Source organism: Chenopodium album, chromosome 23 (assembly GCF_948465745.1).
Source record: "Chenopodium album chromosome 23, dcCheAlbu1.1, whole genome shotgun sequence".
NCBI lineage: Eukaryota > Viridiplantae > Streptophyta > Magnoliopsida > Caryophyllales > Amaranthaceae > Chenopodium > Chenopodium album.
Window position 1 is genome coordinate 8,837,319 of NC_137856.1, and position 16,871 is coordinate 8,854,189.

The 16,871-nt window shown below is 33.3% G+C and overlaps 1 protein-coding gene across 2 annotated transcripts; it reads right to left on the reverse strand.

The window, feature by feature from the left end:
- Nucleotides 1-210: 210 nt before the first annotated feature.
- On the reverse strand, nt 211-9,245 carry LOC145609650 (casein kinase 1-like protein HD16). 2 transcript variants are annotated; one of them, XM_081665102.1, is made up of 17 exons: nt 8,809-9,245; nt 7,738-8,214; nt 7,292-7,417; nt 7,143-7,216; nt 6,989-7,058; nt 6,854-6,909; nt 6,648-6,719; nt 6,447-6,541; nt 6,107-6,173; nt 5,886-6,015; nt 5,589-5,807; nt 5,368-5,498; nt 1,683-1,857; nt 1,490-1,580; nt 1,210-1,367; nt 938-1,120; nt 211-706 (listed from the first exon to the last, which is right to left on the reverse strand). In XM_081665102.1, the coding sequence occupies exons 2-17, from the start codon at nt 8,155-8,157 to the stop codon at nt 647-649; spliced, it is 2,127 nt and encodes a 708-aa protein (XP_081521228.1). In that variant the 5' UTR covers nt 8,158-8,214; nt 8,809-9,245; the 3' UTR covers nt 211-646. The 2 variants fall into 2 exon arrangements, with proteins under 2 accessions (XP_081521228.1, XP_081521227.1); XM_081665101.1 differs by having other exon boundaries at nt 932-1,120; nt 8,809-9,241.
- Nucleotides 9,246-16,871: the final 7,626 nt, after the last annotated feature.

Genomic DNA, 16,871 nt, shown 5'->3' on the forward strand with positions numbered 1-16,871 from the left:
ATGTATTAGAAAAACATCCTTGGGTTGATATGTGTTGGATCGGCAGCAATGCATTGCCTTCTCGCACACAGTTTATACGTTGAAATATTAATACAGGTCAAGATGAAGTAGTCCAGGCAAGATGCTGAAAAGATAGAGGATAAGACTGGATATTTTCGCGGTAAATTCATGGTTTCAAGTTTTTATAAGCAAACTATCAAGGCAAGAATGTTTAACATTAAAGAAAGATTTTTCATTACCAAATAGATTCCAGCAGATTAGGAGTTACAGTGAAAATAATCTCTGCTGGAATTTCTTCTCCCATTTATATGAAACAACAAAATACCATTTCCATATTGAATATCAGTTGGTCTTTTTCAGGCAGAATTTTACAGCCTCTAACTCATCTTGGCTTCCAGGTCGCATTCTTCCAATTTATGAACGCTTTTTAGCCATTTTTCTGGTTCCCTATCTCTCAAATGGTATATATACGGATACCTTTTACAAATACAGGAGGGGTAAATCATTATGGAAGCCTGTATACCCCTGGGACGTTGAGAAGAGGCTCATCACCCTCTAACACCCAAAATAGCGGCTGTTAGCGCCCGTTCCAGCCTTTTGAGAGCGCACTTAAAAATCTTCAGTGAGATATGTACATGCTACAAAATCAGCACACGGTCCGGCCATAGCATATTGAAGCAATATAAAGATTTTTTGCCCACTTTTCCTGCCAAAGGAGAAAGAAACGGAAACAAATACTCAGTATAATCTAACAAATTAGACTGTAATGGTAATAGGTACTCAGTAAAATCTACCTAAAGAAGAACATTGGAATAGTCACAGCAGCAACTTAAACATGAAAGGCTCAAACTCTTTGATCTAATGCAAGGTTCATGGTACTTCAAATCTATAGAATAACACAAGTAAAAATTGAATTATAAGAGGTAGGCACCTTTACATGAGTACTGGGAAAGGCAGAGGTTCTCAAAGTTTCTTGCGTTTCATCTGTCGTTTTACGCTTTGGAATGCTCAGCACAAAGGCCGCTTGATCAGGCGTTGCAGCCATGGAAGTTATTCTGTAGCCACTCTCCCATCTCCTATGTATCCCCTCACTCGGATACAAGAAATCTAGCTCGACAACCTTTTCATAAAATTGTTATTAGTCGGATTAAATTACATAGGAAGTTCACAAACAAGGAAAGAATTAGCATATGGGGCATAAGGTCATACCTGATCAGTAAATCCTGCATTTCTAGACATTACTACTCCCCACCGGCTACCAGCCGTTGTCATGGAAGTTACATGAAATCCTTCTTTCCACTTTTTATTAATCCACTTGAATGGGAATGAATCACTCACTTTATATGACTGTTGAGTGTAAGAAGTCCCTAGATTTCAAAAACACACAATTATTTTCAGAATCATATCAGATGATTTACCCTTAAATATATTTTGCCTTTGCTGTTTGTGGTTATAGGGAGGGGGGAGGAATCAAATACTGGCAAACTACCTTTAGACATAACCACCAAAGAGCTTCCATTGGATGCACCAGCTATCGAGCTTATATAGAAATTCTTCTCCCACTGTTCCATGATCCAATCCTAATAATATCAAACATAAAAGCAGAAAGTGATTAGATTTCAGACAGTCAAATTAAAATCTGCACTGGAAACAAGAAACCTTTCACCACACGCGTTTCAAACCTTATGCAAGAAGACGTTTGATAGTTCCCACACTTGAGAATTAAAACCAGTTCCCGCATCCATTATTAGGGCCCACAGGTTAGTAGCTGAGGCCACACAACTGATATACAATCCATCTTCATTTCCCTTGTCGATGTGTTGTTTAAGCCTAGCATCGGCAACATTGTAGTGATATCTGCAAGAGCAGAAAATTTAATATCCTTTATCCCGGATAATATGGATAGGATAAGAAAGGCCCTAACAAGTTTAACAGAACAAGCTTATTGTTTACCAGTACCAAATCCAAATTTGATGACATGTGAAAAAAAAAAAATGTGTAAAGCACAACTCCACGAGCACATACTTAAGTTAAAAGTCTATCAACAGGGTATAGAAGCATAGAACAGACTCCATACATGTTCCTTTACATACAGAAACACCAGTACATACACAAGATATAAAACGCACAAATGCTAAGAAAAAGCAGGCAGCCTAAAACCAGCTTTTGTAAGGTCACAAAAACCTATGAGATAAAAAGGATTCAACACTTTCCCAGCACAATCAAGAGTCTTATATACAGCTATGAGATAAAAAGGATTCAAAAATTTTTAAGCACACTCCAGAGCTTTTGGCTTCTTGCTCATTCTTTAATTGAATTTCACACAATTATTGTCTTCCTTGCCTACATACAGTTAATTCCCACACACTAAGTCAGAAGACAGAGGTAATACACTATCCTTGACAATTCTTAACAAATGCAGCATTCACCATTAAAAAGCTTAAATACAAAAAAAATATGTCTGTTTTAAATCTTAATATCAAAAGCTCCAACTAATTCGTCAATATCTTTACTAAGAGTATACTTCATATGTATATTTACTATTATACTTAAAAAAAACAAAATAAGATAAAAAGTGTTCCTAAGAAACTTTACATGCCAAATGGTACCTCCTCCAACACTAGAACCATGCCACATCATCCATTCCACTATTGAACATGTTTTCATGACAACAAAATGCCAATGGCACTGTTCCAACTCAAGATTACCAAAAAATGTATTAGAAGACCTACACCTTAGCTATCTATCAATTATGCTTTCATTCTCAGCTCAAATATATCCAGCTTAGACTGGATGACCTTAAGTATTGTCCGGGCCACACACTAGTTTATACCCTAAAATGTTTAATTGATACTTTGAATGAATCATCAATTCTCCCATGTAAACAGAAGCAGTGTTATGTTTTTAAAACCCAAAACATAATACATGTTAGCAACAGCCACAGACTGAAGCCTAATCAGTAGAACGCTCATTATGATTGGAATGATAACTATGTGGATGGACACATACTACTAAAAAAAACCATAGACACACATCAACTTGTAAACTGGTCACTTAAAAAGAGGAAGTCTTCCCTTTATACTCTATCCTAAACATTGATGAAGTTTTCTGCAGAACACAACCCAAAACATGAGTACATTCACCTAGCACCTAGGTCAATAGAGTGAGCGAGAGATAAAAATAGCTCCTGATAACTAATCCAAAATGTTACCAACTTTTGGGAAAGGAAGATTGTCAAAATGAGCATGTTCACCTCAAGTATTAGACAAAGGGAAGGGAAGGAATAGCAGACATGCTAATTCTGCATTATTGCTACTCAATAAGATTGAAAACCCACAAGAACATCATTCAATATATGTTAAGCTTAAACACAACCAGGACAACACACTGCTTCCAACCTAATCAATATACAATCTTCAGTTCAACCTCAATTCTCTCCCTTGTGATGGTTGTGAAATCCTTTTTAGTAAGAGAAATATCGCCACCACATTAAGAGGTGTCAATAAATTGCATAAAATCCATTTTATGATGTTAATATGACCTTAAAAACAACTGACACTAACTTCTGCAACGCTGGTTAATATTTCCAAGAGAGAACAGCACTAGTAGCCCCAATTATGTTTTCAACAACACAAGGTATAAGCAAAAAATGATATTTTAGCAAGTGTTAAAAATATAAAAATATATAAAGGAAAAAGAAATAAAGAAAGACTAGTTTTAGGAAGTAAAACTTCATAATTTTTATCCATACATGCTTCAATATCTAAAATTAATAGAAAACCTTTCCATATAATAATTTTCTGCTCTTTTTTTAAATTCTACTCATTAAGTTAGCTAAAAAAAAAGAGACGGTGCAGCATGGTGTAAAAACTTGCCGCAAGATATCATATGGGCTGAGTTTGATATATTTTCAAATAAATCTCACACCGATATTTTCTGCATTGTATCGGTCTTAAAAATAGACCAAGTTTTAGCCCATTTCAACAAATAACTATGGTCTCAGCCAATATTTGGCGCTACCACTCTAATACCTAGCTTTTTAGACAAGGATTCAGCTTTACTGACTCATTACACTAATAATGGCTATAAACCTTAAATATATTCAGGAATATACTAGTTTTTTGTTACTATTATGCTCTTATTGGTTCTTGAATCAAAAATTTTAAGTACAAATTGAAATTCCAAAACAGTACTTTTAAACCACATTCCAAAACAGTACTATAACATGATTGTCAAAATGAGCATGTTCACCTCAAGTATTAGACCCGGTTCAAGGTAACCGCATCACCTCAAATTTCAATCTACTACGACCGCATATTTGAACCATGGTGAGTGGGTGTAAGAAATAGCCAAATAGGTGATTGAAGTAAAAGACATGAGCTAAAAAGGTGAGAGGGTGTAAACCCTAAAAAGTAGAACAATATAAAATGGAGGGAAGATATGATATCTACCTCAATCAATCAATCAAAGCCTTAATCCCATAAGTGGGATCAGCTACATGAACCAAAAGTGATTATTCCATATAGAAAATCAAATATGATATCATACTATAAATGATCTCTACCTAATGAACTAAAATTTGCACACCTGCTAAAATCAAACTATCAACTAATTGACTCACAAACAGCTAGTAAAATAACTGTGCTACATAAAGAAAAAAAAATTATAAAATTATTAAATGAACTAATATTTTGAGAAAATCCAAGAATGGAACATGGCTTAGTACATAGGGATGATCCATATTGGACATCTTTTATCCACACTATACTCCATCCGTCAACAGTACTCGCATCATCTCACATTTTATACTACTTACATCCCGCTGGACAATCTTCTTTCACTAAGATAAGGATTTAGTATGTAAGATGTTGGCAAGATTATCTTAATGTATATGTATATTTTCCAAAAGACTGCTTTTTTAAATTTTAATAATAGATAATTTACAGATATTGATGGTCAAAGTAGTGTCTTGGCAAGTATGTCCAAATGTTACTAACTTGAACTGATTGGCATCTTCACAAAATCTAGAAAAGAGAATAAGGCATACTTTGTGCCATATAACAAAATCATTCTAGAACAATCACTCACCAATAACTAAGCTCGTCTTCTATAATTAACTATGCAAGTAGATTACTGAATGCATGATTACATAAGCTAAAACTCCCTAGACTCTTTAACATCAAGGAAAAAAATGCATTGATGTTAAAGAGTCTAGGGAGTTTAGCTTTAACATCAATGCATAATCCAATATGATCTGTCAATTTTGCCAAAATTCCTCATATTATACAATTTAAAACTATCACTAGATGCTCCAAATATAAAATCAGGCAAGTAAAATACATGTGACTTATTTTTTTTCCAATTTACCTCTGCTTCATGGGACGACGAGCATTATAAACTGAAATCCACTGAGTTGCTGGACTACCTAATCGTATTTTTTTCTTTGGCTGCTCATCTTCCTCCATGGTAAGGAGCATCCGCGCTCGTTTATGGCCCACCTAAGTATTGAACATAGAATAAAATAACTTGAAAACTTCTCCTCATCTAACATATATAAGTAGGCTTAAAAATCAAACCAACTTCCTAACCTTAAGGGCCCCATCAATTTTTATAGGTCTAAGCGGCGCACAGGGCTCAATTAGACTATCAAAATGTGATATAAGTTTTGCATAATTTGGCTCCTCATCAAATTTCATGACAGTCACAGCTTCAAGAAAATGTTTGAATGGGGCAGGACAAAAACAGCACATCAACTCTGGAGAGGTGCCCATTTTTTTCTTACAAACAAGAAAACTTTTGTTGTCTCCCTGCTCAAGTTGAAAAATTAAAAGTCAGACAAGTTACTAAATCATCTAAAATAAATCATAATCAATACTTAAACTCACTTGATAACCCTGCCATGGTAACCTTCCTTTAATAAGAAAGATCAAAGTATATGCCAATGACTCAAGATCATCCCTCCGACTGCCTGTTCGACCTAAGTGTGCATGGACACTTGCATACCTTATCGTTCCCCTGCCAAAGAGCACAAATATTTGCCGTCAAACACTAGTTAAATGCAAGAGCTCTAATCCTTTAAGTGAAAATCATTAAGCACTTTGCAAACCTGAATACATCAGGCCTCTGATCATATTCAACATGTTGCCCAGATGATACATCTTTCCATCTAGATGCTGAAAACAAAGAAGTTAACCGCAAAGTTAAAAGACAGCACGAGGACTTTACATGGTTTAGGCAGCACATGATGCTTCTAGAAGTAAAGATAGACTCCACCAAAATAAACAAAATGACGAGGACATTACCGCAACAAGAAAAGTGTGCCTAGCTGCTTAAGGTCAACACATGAAATAACTAATAAGAGAACGTGATCTTGAACCCAGAAATTTTTTTTTTCACATTTTGTTATGTTTGTTTTATAGGGGGTTCAGAAAAAATTGTGAATATACCTAGACCAAGATCTATAAGATATAACTTCTTCTCATCTGCAGTTCCAGGTTGACCAAGAAGAAAATTTTCCGGCTTAACGTCGCCATGCACAAAGCTTCAACAAAAAGAAAAAGCTCACGAATCAACATACATATAATTTACAAAAATAGAAGGGAATGAAGATATATATAAGATAACCTAACATGTCAAAAGGTCTTTACCCTTTTAAATGAAGCTTTTCTAAGATTGATATTGCCTCCACAGCGATGCATGCAACCATATTGGGAGACATCCTGTTTCAAGTAGTCAGTCATAAACTCATAGTGTATCACACATAAAGACATGCAAACAATAAAGGTGACATAAACAATCATTTCCGTGTGTGTGGGTGTGGGGGGGGGGGGTCTGGGGGTTGAAAGATGCTTACGATTGTCCTAGAGAGTTCCAAACATCCCATAAACTCGGTCCAAGCATGTCCATGACCTGAGACAATATAGGATACCGTTATTTGAATTTACAAATCCATTCATCATCGAAGGTGTTTGTAGCGCCAACTACTTACCAAAATGTAGAATTCTGCTTGCCGCCCTTTGTAATGAACAGAAGGAACGCCATAGCATCCATTCAAGGAGCTATAAATAACATGTGAGACATTAGTTACACATTAAATACAAATAAATTGCCAAAAAGCTACGAAAAAAATATACAATACTTACTTGTACACCTGCCACTCATAAGGAGGGCCATAATTGCAACCTTTACTGTTACGGTGTTCAAATTTTACAGCAACCTGGAACCAAAAGTTATGCAACAGTTATTTCTCATAATGCAAAGATGTAATATAGTAAATTTGAACAGAAGTTACCTCAACAGCATCTGGTCCTATCCTGTCAGTACCACCAACCATTCTTCTGCCAACATAAACCTGGCCAAAACCACCCTTACCCAACTTCCGCTCAATCTTATATACAGGTGAAGTGCCCACTTGAACCTGGAAAAAAATTGACACTAAATTATCTCCAAAAAATGAAATGCAAAGCAGACAAAATAAGGTGAAGAAATATTTTCACGAAATGCAAGAATAGACTAAATAAGTATGCAAACCACAATGACACAACAAACTGACTTGGCCTCAACTCATAGTCTACACACTTTAAAAAGGAAAACAATAACATATCCAGTGAAAGAGTGACAATAGATCTTATCAGTACCACAATGCAGTAAATAAGATTAGAGATTTATATTTTCTGGAAAAAAAAACAGCTATAGGAACAATTAAGTGAAATAACATTGTGAAGGAAAAGAGTATACCCTTTCAGGAACAGGTGTTAGGTTAGTATCCTCTTCAGCAGCCACCAATTTATCACCACTCGCTCCCTCCATTGGAATATCTTTATCAGCAGCAACCTCCACTCGATTTTGTGCGGCACCAGCAACTCCTACAGGTGCAACCTGAGCACCTTCGCCGGGAACTTCAGGGTCTAAATCTATTACTCTAACACCCCGACCACGACCAGCACCACCGGTTTGCCTGGCTCCTACTGCTGCTTGGGCCCCTTTAGCTACACCAGCTGCAGCATTCGCACCTCTCCCTCTACCACCACCTCTTCGCCTCGTTTTGTTTTGTGTAGGTGGAAGAAGATTCTCGCCCTGATCATTCAATTCAGGGGCAGGCTGCTGAAGATCACCAAGCCTCTTCGATCTTCGAGCTCCACTTCGCAGCTCTGGCATCGTCCACCCATACAAATTAGCTCCCTCGAGATTACAACATAATCCTTTTCACCTTTCCTGTCCACACATCAACAATCCATATTCAATCATTTAATCACAAAAAATGCAGCTGATGAAACAATTAAATCTAAACAATGCAAACTACTAGACAAAGCTTCCAATCACCCACTTCAAAATCAGATAATCTGCTAGCTAAAACCAATAAAGCATGGTTTAATTCAAACAACTTTAACCACACACATTTCAAATAACAAATAACGGTTCAAAATAGTGCTATAGTTTTTTTTCAGTTCTCTCACCAATCTACATATTTAACATAAAATGTGACTGTATAACTACTTATCTCATGAAGTTTTTTGTACTTCTAAACTAACAACTACTCATCCATGGCTAAAACATGCTAGAAAACATCAAACTAATACACACCCAAACATAAAATTAACATAAAAACTCTTCTTTCAAAAAAAAAAAAGAAAAAAAAATCAAAACTTAACCGATTATAAAAATGTTTTCAAACCACAAATAAAATTCAAATTTCATGAACTAAAAATCAAAAAATCGATCATCAAGTAAACCAAGAACAATCAAAACCAACCAAAATAATATCAACCAAATTTAATAAAACAAAGGGTGAAAGAATTAAACACTTACAGATCCTTCTTTTGAGCAACAAACCCACCAAGGATCGGGCACAAAAATCAACAAAAATAGACTTTAAACAGTCTTATTCCCAACAAAGATCGGCCACAGATCTTCAGTTGCTTACATCTGCAACAAAATTACACACAAAAAATGCAGAAAAATTCTATCTTTTTAATCCGTTTGAAAAGGGGATGAAACTGAGTTTATTAAACTTACAAAACACAAATAATTAAATTTCTGGGAAATGGGTAAAATGGGTTGGAAAAAATCAAAGAATATGAATAGTTATTATTTGAGTTTTCTGGGTATTGATGAATTTATGAGATAAAGTTGTAGGTAGAGGAGAAAGAGGGCGTCTTTCTTTGTGCAATGCCAATGCTTTGCTTTGCTAAACGCTTATCTCTCCTTTTTTTTTTTTTAATTTAATTTTTTTGGGTATTTTAATTTATATTTATGTTGTTTTTTTTAATTTTCTATGTATTTCTTTCTTCTGAATGGTGTCCAAGAAACCCCTTCTGTTTTATACGAAAAAACATGGAGCATGCAATGTGGCCTTATGATCAACCAAGCGATAGTGGTATAACTGGTATTTTACCAATAAATCACATTCCCCCATTGGCTTTACTCACCCCTTTTTAAATTCTAGTGCGACACGGTCTCATAATATGAAACAGAAAAAATATTACCATTCTCATAAGTATTCACGCCTTATACAATTGTACTCTCTCCAGCATTTTTAAATGCAACATTTTGATCAACTCAATGTTTACAAGGGAAGTAAAAGTAACATGTAGATGATCATCTTAAAAAAGCGTTGCCATTTTTATTAAAAAGAAAATGGATGGATATTTTTCAAAGTTGGCCTTTGGGTTGACAAAGTTTTACATCTCAGTTCTGTTATATTGATCTTGTCCAAAAAAATGAGTATAATAATAATGTGGTCTAATTAATTTTCTTTCTTTTTCATGAGATACATTTCCTTTTAAAAATATTTACTACTGCATTTTCCTTAATTTGCGTTTTTATAGTTGATATTGGGCACATGAATACCGACCTAGGAAAAATAAAAGTTACGTTAAAAATAGTCCATTCATAGAGGAAAAAAGTAAAATATACAAAAATATAAAATACAAGTGCATAGGATAGTACTTTCTCTAGTAAGTTAATGACATTAGCATGAGTTGTAGCTATGTGTTTGCTCATACCCTAAAAAGGTGTATCAATCCAACCAAAAAAAAAAAAAAAAAAAGTTTTGAAGATATCATCTCCACCGTTCAACACTCACCAATGACACTAGTAACTCCATTCATGCTTTTTTGGATTATTGGATTATTTAAATTCCTTTTTTTTTTACCCTTTTTTTGGTGGTCATTTTTTTCCATTTTTTGTCATCTTTGAGGGCATTTTAGTGAAGGTCTTTTTGTTGTGTTTTAACCTTTAAACTAGCTTAAGTTCTGTGCCACACACGGTGATATTATATTTTTAAGTGAAACAAAATAATTTGATGTTAATTTATACTCATACCAAAGACGTTAAAGCTTTAAAATTCATGCATAATAATTTATAAAATAAAATGAAAAAACAAAGAAATTTATGGACTATAAGGTGTTATACTACTCCGTAATAAAAAATAATATGGAGTAAAAAAAAATTAAAAAATAGGTTAATACTCGTAAAATATGCACATATATAGATATACCCTTCATTCCTAATTTGTTGAAAAACTTTAATCGGCACAGCGTTTTATGCAAATTTATTTATTTTATTTTACTTTGTGATAATTATTAATCAATATGAAAATTTTTAAATATAATAACATTTGTTTATTATTTTTAATAGGTTACTGCTAACAATAATTTATTCTTCATATTAAAGTAGGGGAGGAGAATTTGATTTCCAGCAAATAGTTTGATTGATTATTATATTTATTAGTTGAAAACAAAAATAGTGGTAAAATTTAACACAAAATCCTGACAAGTGATTTTATAAATATGACTTTTAAGAGCAGAAAAACAATGTAAAGACATTTTAGTTGTAATATGTACTGGGGTAACCCATATCACGACTTTTTTTTTCCCTTAAACTTGTTATTTCTAAACTTAATTAAACTTATAAAACTTGAAATAAGTGAAAATAAGGTGAACAAAACAGACCCTATTATCATGTTCACCTTATTTTCACTTATTTCAGGTGTAATAAGTTCAGATAAGTTCAATTAAGGTTTAATAAGTTTTAATAAGGGCTACCCAAGTACAAATTACAATTAAAATAAGTTTTAATAAGGTATAATAAGTTCAGATAAGTTAAGATAAGTTCAAATCAGGTGAATAGAACACACCGTGAAAAATCAGGTGAATGTGTTCTATTCACCTGATTTTCACTTATCTGAAATCTAACTGAACTTACCTAAACTTATCTGAACTTATTAAAACTTCTTTTAGCTGTAATTTGTAGTTAAGGGTGTGTTCTATTCACCTGATTTTTACTGATCTGAACTTAATATTAACTTATCTGAACTTAGGGTGTGTTCTATTCACCTGATTTTCACTGATCTGAACTTATCTTAACTTATCTGAACTTATCTGAACTTACCTGAACTAATCTGAACTTACCTAAACTTATCTGAACTTATTAAAACTTATTTCAGATGTAATTTGTACTTGGTTAACCCTTATTAAAACTTATTAGACCTGATCTGAACTTAACTGAACTTAACTGAACTTATCTGAACTTATAACACCTGAAATAAGTGAAAATAAGGTGAACAGAACAGACCCTTATTAGAACTTACCTGAACTTATCTAAACATATTAGCTAGACCTTATTAAAACTTATTTTAGTTGTAATTTGTACTTGAGTAACCCTTATCAGAATTTATCAAACCTGAATTGAACTTATCTGAACTTATTTGAACTTATTACACCTGAAATAAGTGAAAATAAGGTAAACATAACATACCCTAAGGGTGTGTTCTATTCACCTGATTTTCACTGATCTGAACTTATCTGAACTTATCTGAACTTACCTAAACTTATCTAAACTTATCTGAACTTATTAGACCTTATTAAAACTTATTTTAGATGTAATTTGTACTTGGTTAACCCTTATTAAAACTTATTAGACCTGATCTGAACTTATCTGAACTTAACTGAACTTATCTGAACTTATTACACCTGAAATAAGTGAAAATAAGGTGAACAGAACAGACCCTTATTAAAATTTATTTTTCCTAAACTCAACTTATTTGAACTTATCTAAACAAACTAAAATTGAAATAAGTGAAAAATTAAGTGAATAGAACAAATTGTAAAGTTACAACATTATATTATCAAATTCTCAATCTAAGATAGATGTTATTTATTAATTTAAAAATTAAAAATAACTATAATTTTACTTAAATACAAAATCAAGCCTCTTGCAACACACAATTTTTACTACTTTTGTAGCAAATTATTTTAAATCAATAATTAATCACCAAAACAAAAGTATATTTCAATTGAAATAAAATGTAACACCCCGTACTTTTAATAAGTTTTTCTTATTAATTAATTATTTATTATTATTTAAAAGGGTATTTAAGTAAAATAATTGTTTATTTAAATATTAGATCTAAATGAACATTTGAATATTATAGGCGTCAAATCTATTTTTAAATAAAATTATTAATTTTAAAAAATCATCTATTTTAATTATTTAAGAAAATTGAATTTATACAATTGGAAAACATAATTTTCGAATTAAAATAAAAAAAAATATGCCTAATTATGTGGTCTAAAATTTTATTAAAAATTACCCATATTAATTTTTTTTATAAAATTGAAAATTATATATACAATTTCGGATACTATGAAATACAACTAAATTTGTTTATTTATTATGTCCAAATTTTAGAAAGTAACATCGGGTTTTTAAAAGCTTGAATCTTCAGATTTTATGATCAAATAAAATGTGATTTTATTTTGATATTAAATAAAATTTTAGAATTTAAATAAAATAAATTTTTTACCTTATAATAAATGAATTTTCATATTTTCCTAATTATATATATAAAATAATATATCTCTTATATTTTGTTTAGATTTGATCATATATGTTTTATATTAAGTGCCTGTTCACATTTACTGAATTGAGCTCAACTGAAATGAATGGAGCTGAACTGAAGTGATTGGAGCTGAACTAAACTGAACTGAGCTGAAATGAATATTTTATGAGAGATGAAAATTAGGAGCTGAATTGAACTGAACTGTTTGGAGCTACACTGAATTGAACTGAACTAAATTGAACTGAAATTAAGTAAATGTGAACAGACCCTAAGTCTTTCCTGTTTATTCTCCAAGCAATTCTATTATTTTCTAAAGCTTCATTTATGATTACCTACAACCAAGACTTTCAACCTTATTTCCTCTTATTCATCAAGTAAACACTTGCCACAATATTTATTTTGCAATCCTAGTACTTTCTTAAGCTAATAATTTTCATACTTCTTCTTGCATTAACTTATCATAATTCATTTGTCTCTCTAGGCTTTCTCCTTGGAAGGGTGATGCTGGTTCCCTCTAGAGTTTCTCCCTTGGAGAGTTTTTCTAGCTTCCATTGCTAGATTATTTCTAATTTTTTGAAGGTTTTCCTTCACTCTTCTCCTTTTCTCTCTTTCTCTTTTATCTACTTTCTTCTGATCTCTTTTGTGAAGCTTTGTAAGGGCTTCCATCGGTGCTTACCAAGGGTAAGACCCAAAAAACTTTTTAGTTGCGTTCAATAAATGGATCCCACCTTTGAGATGAAGGTTATTCTGTTAGAGTAAAAAAAATAAAATTTATTTGTCTGCCAAAGATTAAAGATTAAGGGTTTCATAATCTTCAGAAGTATCTAGAAGACCATATGGGTAATTTCACTCAAAAAACTATTCATTAGTGGATCTCAAGCCGAATTAGTGCTAATTCACATAATTTATTGCTTCGGATGAAGTTTTTTATTAAGGCGATCATTGATCAAATCTGCGATGTATCTAGTCCTATGGTGATTTTTACTTGTGTAAGAATTCTAATTTTCCTAGGATTTTTTTGTAAGTGTCGTTTGGCTATGTGTTCATTAATGAAATCCTTTTATTCTTGTTAAAAAAAAAAACCTTATCATAGTTCTCGCAATTCTACAACTACAAATACCCTTCTACCAAAATTCATTACACACAACTCACATTTTCATCACTCTCTTTCTCCCTCGGATTTTTCTATCCTAACCTCCCTCTTTTTTGGCAACTCACCACCACCACTACCGGCCACCTTCGACCACCACCAGCAACTGTTGCCGCCCGCAGTGTGCCGAGCACCCTTCTCTTTTTTTTGCTTGTCTTCTTCTTCTTCTTCTTCTTCTTCTTATTATTATTATTATTATTATTATTATTATATAAAAACAGACAAAGTAATACAACTTACAAAAAATTAGTAGGAAGCCGAGATACAATCTGAGCCCCACTCCACTAGCTATAGAAAATCCTACCCTAGTAAATATATGAGCAGGAGCAAGAGCCCCAATGTCTTGCATCATCGAGAATTTCTGAACCCGTTTCAGCAATGCAACAGCCTCCTACTCTAGTTCCCTAAGTGAAGAAAAGGAGAAGGGAATGAAACCAAAACCAATCGCCTGACAACTAAATTCATACTTGACCCGCTTCTGATGACCCCCATTAGCCACAACCTGTTCAAGAACAAAGTCAAATAGCCCAAACTGCGTCAAAGAAGAAGACCCTGTCAAGTCAACACATAAATCGCGACCTGTAAGGAGGGTGTTCCCATCGTAGGGGATCCTTCTCCTTAGATGCCCATGACCCTTTAAAGCCTAGGACTTTACACTTGTTAGGGCGTATTTACTGTATTAGGATTTGAATTCATGACTGTTTGGGAGACCTTGAATTAGAAATGATTCTATCATACACGGTTTTTTCTAAGGAACAAGTAGGAGTCGCCAATGAGTTTTAGGAAACCCCATAAACCTCGTTCATGCCTTTCTCCCAAGTAGAGTTCAAGGGATATTTAGCATGAATCATAAGTTTACCCATGCCCAAATTGGTCTAGAAACCAGAAATGAGTTCGGGAGCGATGGTACCAAGATAACGTTCCCTTTAGAGGGGAATCACGATCTTAGCCCTAGTGCGGCCTCTACTAGCTCCTCCTTTTGCACAATTTCATCACCAAACAATATATGCAACGTGATACCTAAAAACTAAGTTAGTTGATTTTATTTACACGCATTATTCATGTAGAAATTACATTGCAAAAGTCGTTATTCTTATTTAATCAAATTCGTGAAAAGAACAAGAAAATAAACAATATTCGCCTTGTCTTAAGTGATAAAACAACAATTAATTATTCAAATTCTAGTCTTGATTAACAAAAGAGTACTATGTGAATTAATTAATTAAAAGTTTGTTTAAAGTGATCAAACAACACTAATTAATCAATTAAAGTTATTTAAACAATAAAAGAAAAGTGATTTATCTAAGTGCTCAGGAAACTAACCGTTCTTCTATGTATGCTTAGATCTCCGTCTTAGATGTTTATGGACCTTCTTTCTTCTTTGTACCTCCAAGGACTTCAATGGATTCAATTACGGTTAAAAAGTATTTGGGAAGAGAGAAGAAAAGTAGTATGATGGTAAGAGGGTTTAAGAGATTAGGGATTTCAGAATTTTAGGGTTTTTAATGCTGATTTTTCTGTGTCTTTAGAGCTGTGCGAAGACCCCTTTTCATAGGTGTAGGAATCTCGATTTAGGGTTTTAGAGCCGCGCCGTCAGGTGGCGCGCGCAACTGATTGAGTTGCGTTAGTTGGTTTGCGGTTTGCCTTTTACGAAAACACGTTTTTAAAACTTCCATAACTTTTGATTGCAAAGTTGGACTTAGGTGTGTGAGATATCATTGGAAAGATCTGGATGTCTAATTTACAATGCCGTTAGAATTAAGTTAAAATCTGTTATGGATCAAAAGTTATGGCTGTTGGAGTGAAAGGGTGTCGGTTTTGAGCCCGGTTTAGTGTTTTGATCATAACTTCTTCGTTTTGGCTCGGAATTGGGCTTATAATATACCGTAGGAAAGCTCTTTGAAAGAGCTATCCATCTGTATAGGCCTTGCACGGAAATTTTATAGTTGGTTTATCTATTTGGCTCGGTTATCAACAATGTAGGTTCCATTGGATCCAATCATTGCATTTAACGCTTTTGGGCCCGTTATTAATCAAGATAAAACATGTATAAACACGTTTTAGGCCTAATTAGTAATTGGACAAGGATCTAAGATAACTTGGTCTCAAATATGGGTTTTAACTTACTTCATAATGCTTTTCGTAGTCCATAAACACTTTAACTTTGATCTAGCATGAAGAACGGGTTTTTGTAACATCATCGCACTTCCTTTTCGGGACAAGAGGCCAAAAGTAGGTGTTTACATGACCACGATCCCAGGAATAAAGTAACACATCTGCATGTCTAACCGTCTAAGGGCCCCATCGTTCCCTCCAGACAACCCAATGTCAACCTCCTTTTTCGTTGAAATCCCAAATCAATAGCAAACATCAATAAGGGAATCCCGAACAACATAATTCAAAAAAATTCAAAGTATGATTTTGAAAATAATCAAAGAAGTTTCTAATAATTCATGCACAATACATGTAATTAGGGTTTTAATTTGTCAGTAGTGTTTTGTTTCATTTATTTGATGACCTTAATACCTTGATTTTATTAATTAAGGTTATAATTAGTTGTAGATAGTTCTTTGTGATTCTAGTTGAAGTTTGATAGTGTTGATTTGAAAACCAAGGATCAAGATACACATAGGTGGCTAGATTATGAAACTAGCCTCTTAGCTTGTGCAATGCACGTGTTGTTCATAGAAAATTGCATTGAAAGATGAGTAAGGAAATACCAATATATCATTATGGGTGTAATGTTTAACTAAAAACATGACTAAAGAAATTATAATTTTGGTACTTAAATTCGAAATGAAGTGACAGGCTAAAGTCGTATCACCTAATAAAAAATGATTACCTAAGTCCACTAGCTTATGCAGATAGGGAAGTAGGGTC

Bases quoted from the DNA above. Each gene is read 5' to 3' on its own strand.
- LOC145609650 (XM_081665101.1), bottom strand. From the start codon at position 8,157: ATGCCAGAGCTGCGAAGTGGAGCTCGAAGATCGAAGAGGCTTGGTGAT. The intron at 6,720-6,853 runs GTAAGCATCTTT...TACTTGAAACAG, and splicing joins TGGAACTCTCTAGGACAATC to GATGTCTCCCAATATGGTTG. The intron at 6,174-6,446 runs GTATATTCACAA...CTTTGTTTTCAG, and splicing joins TCTTATAGATCTTGGTCTAG to CATCTAGATGGAAAGATGTA.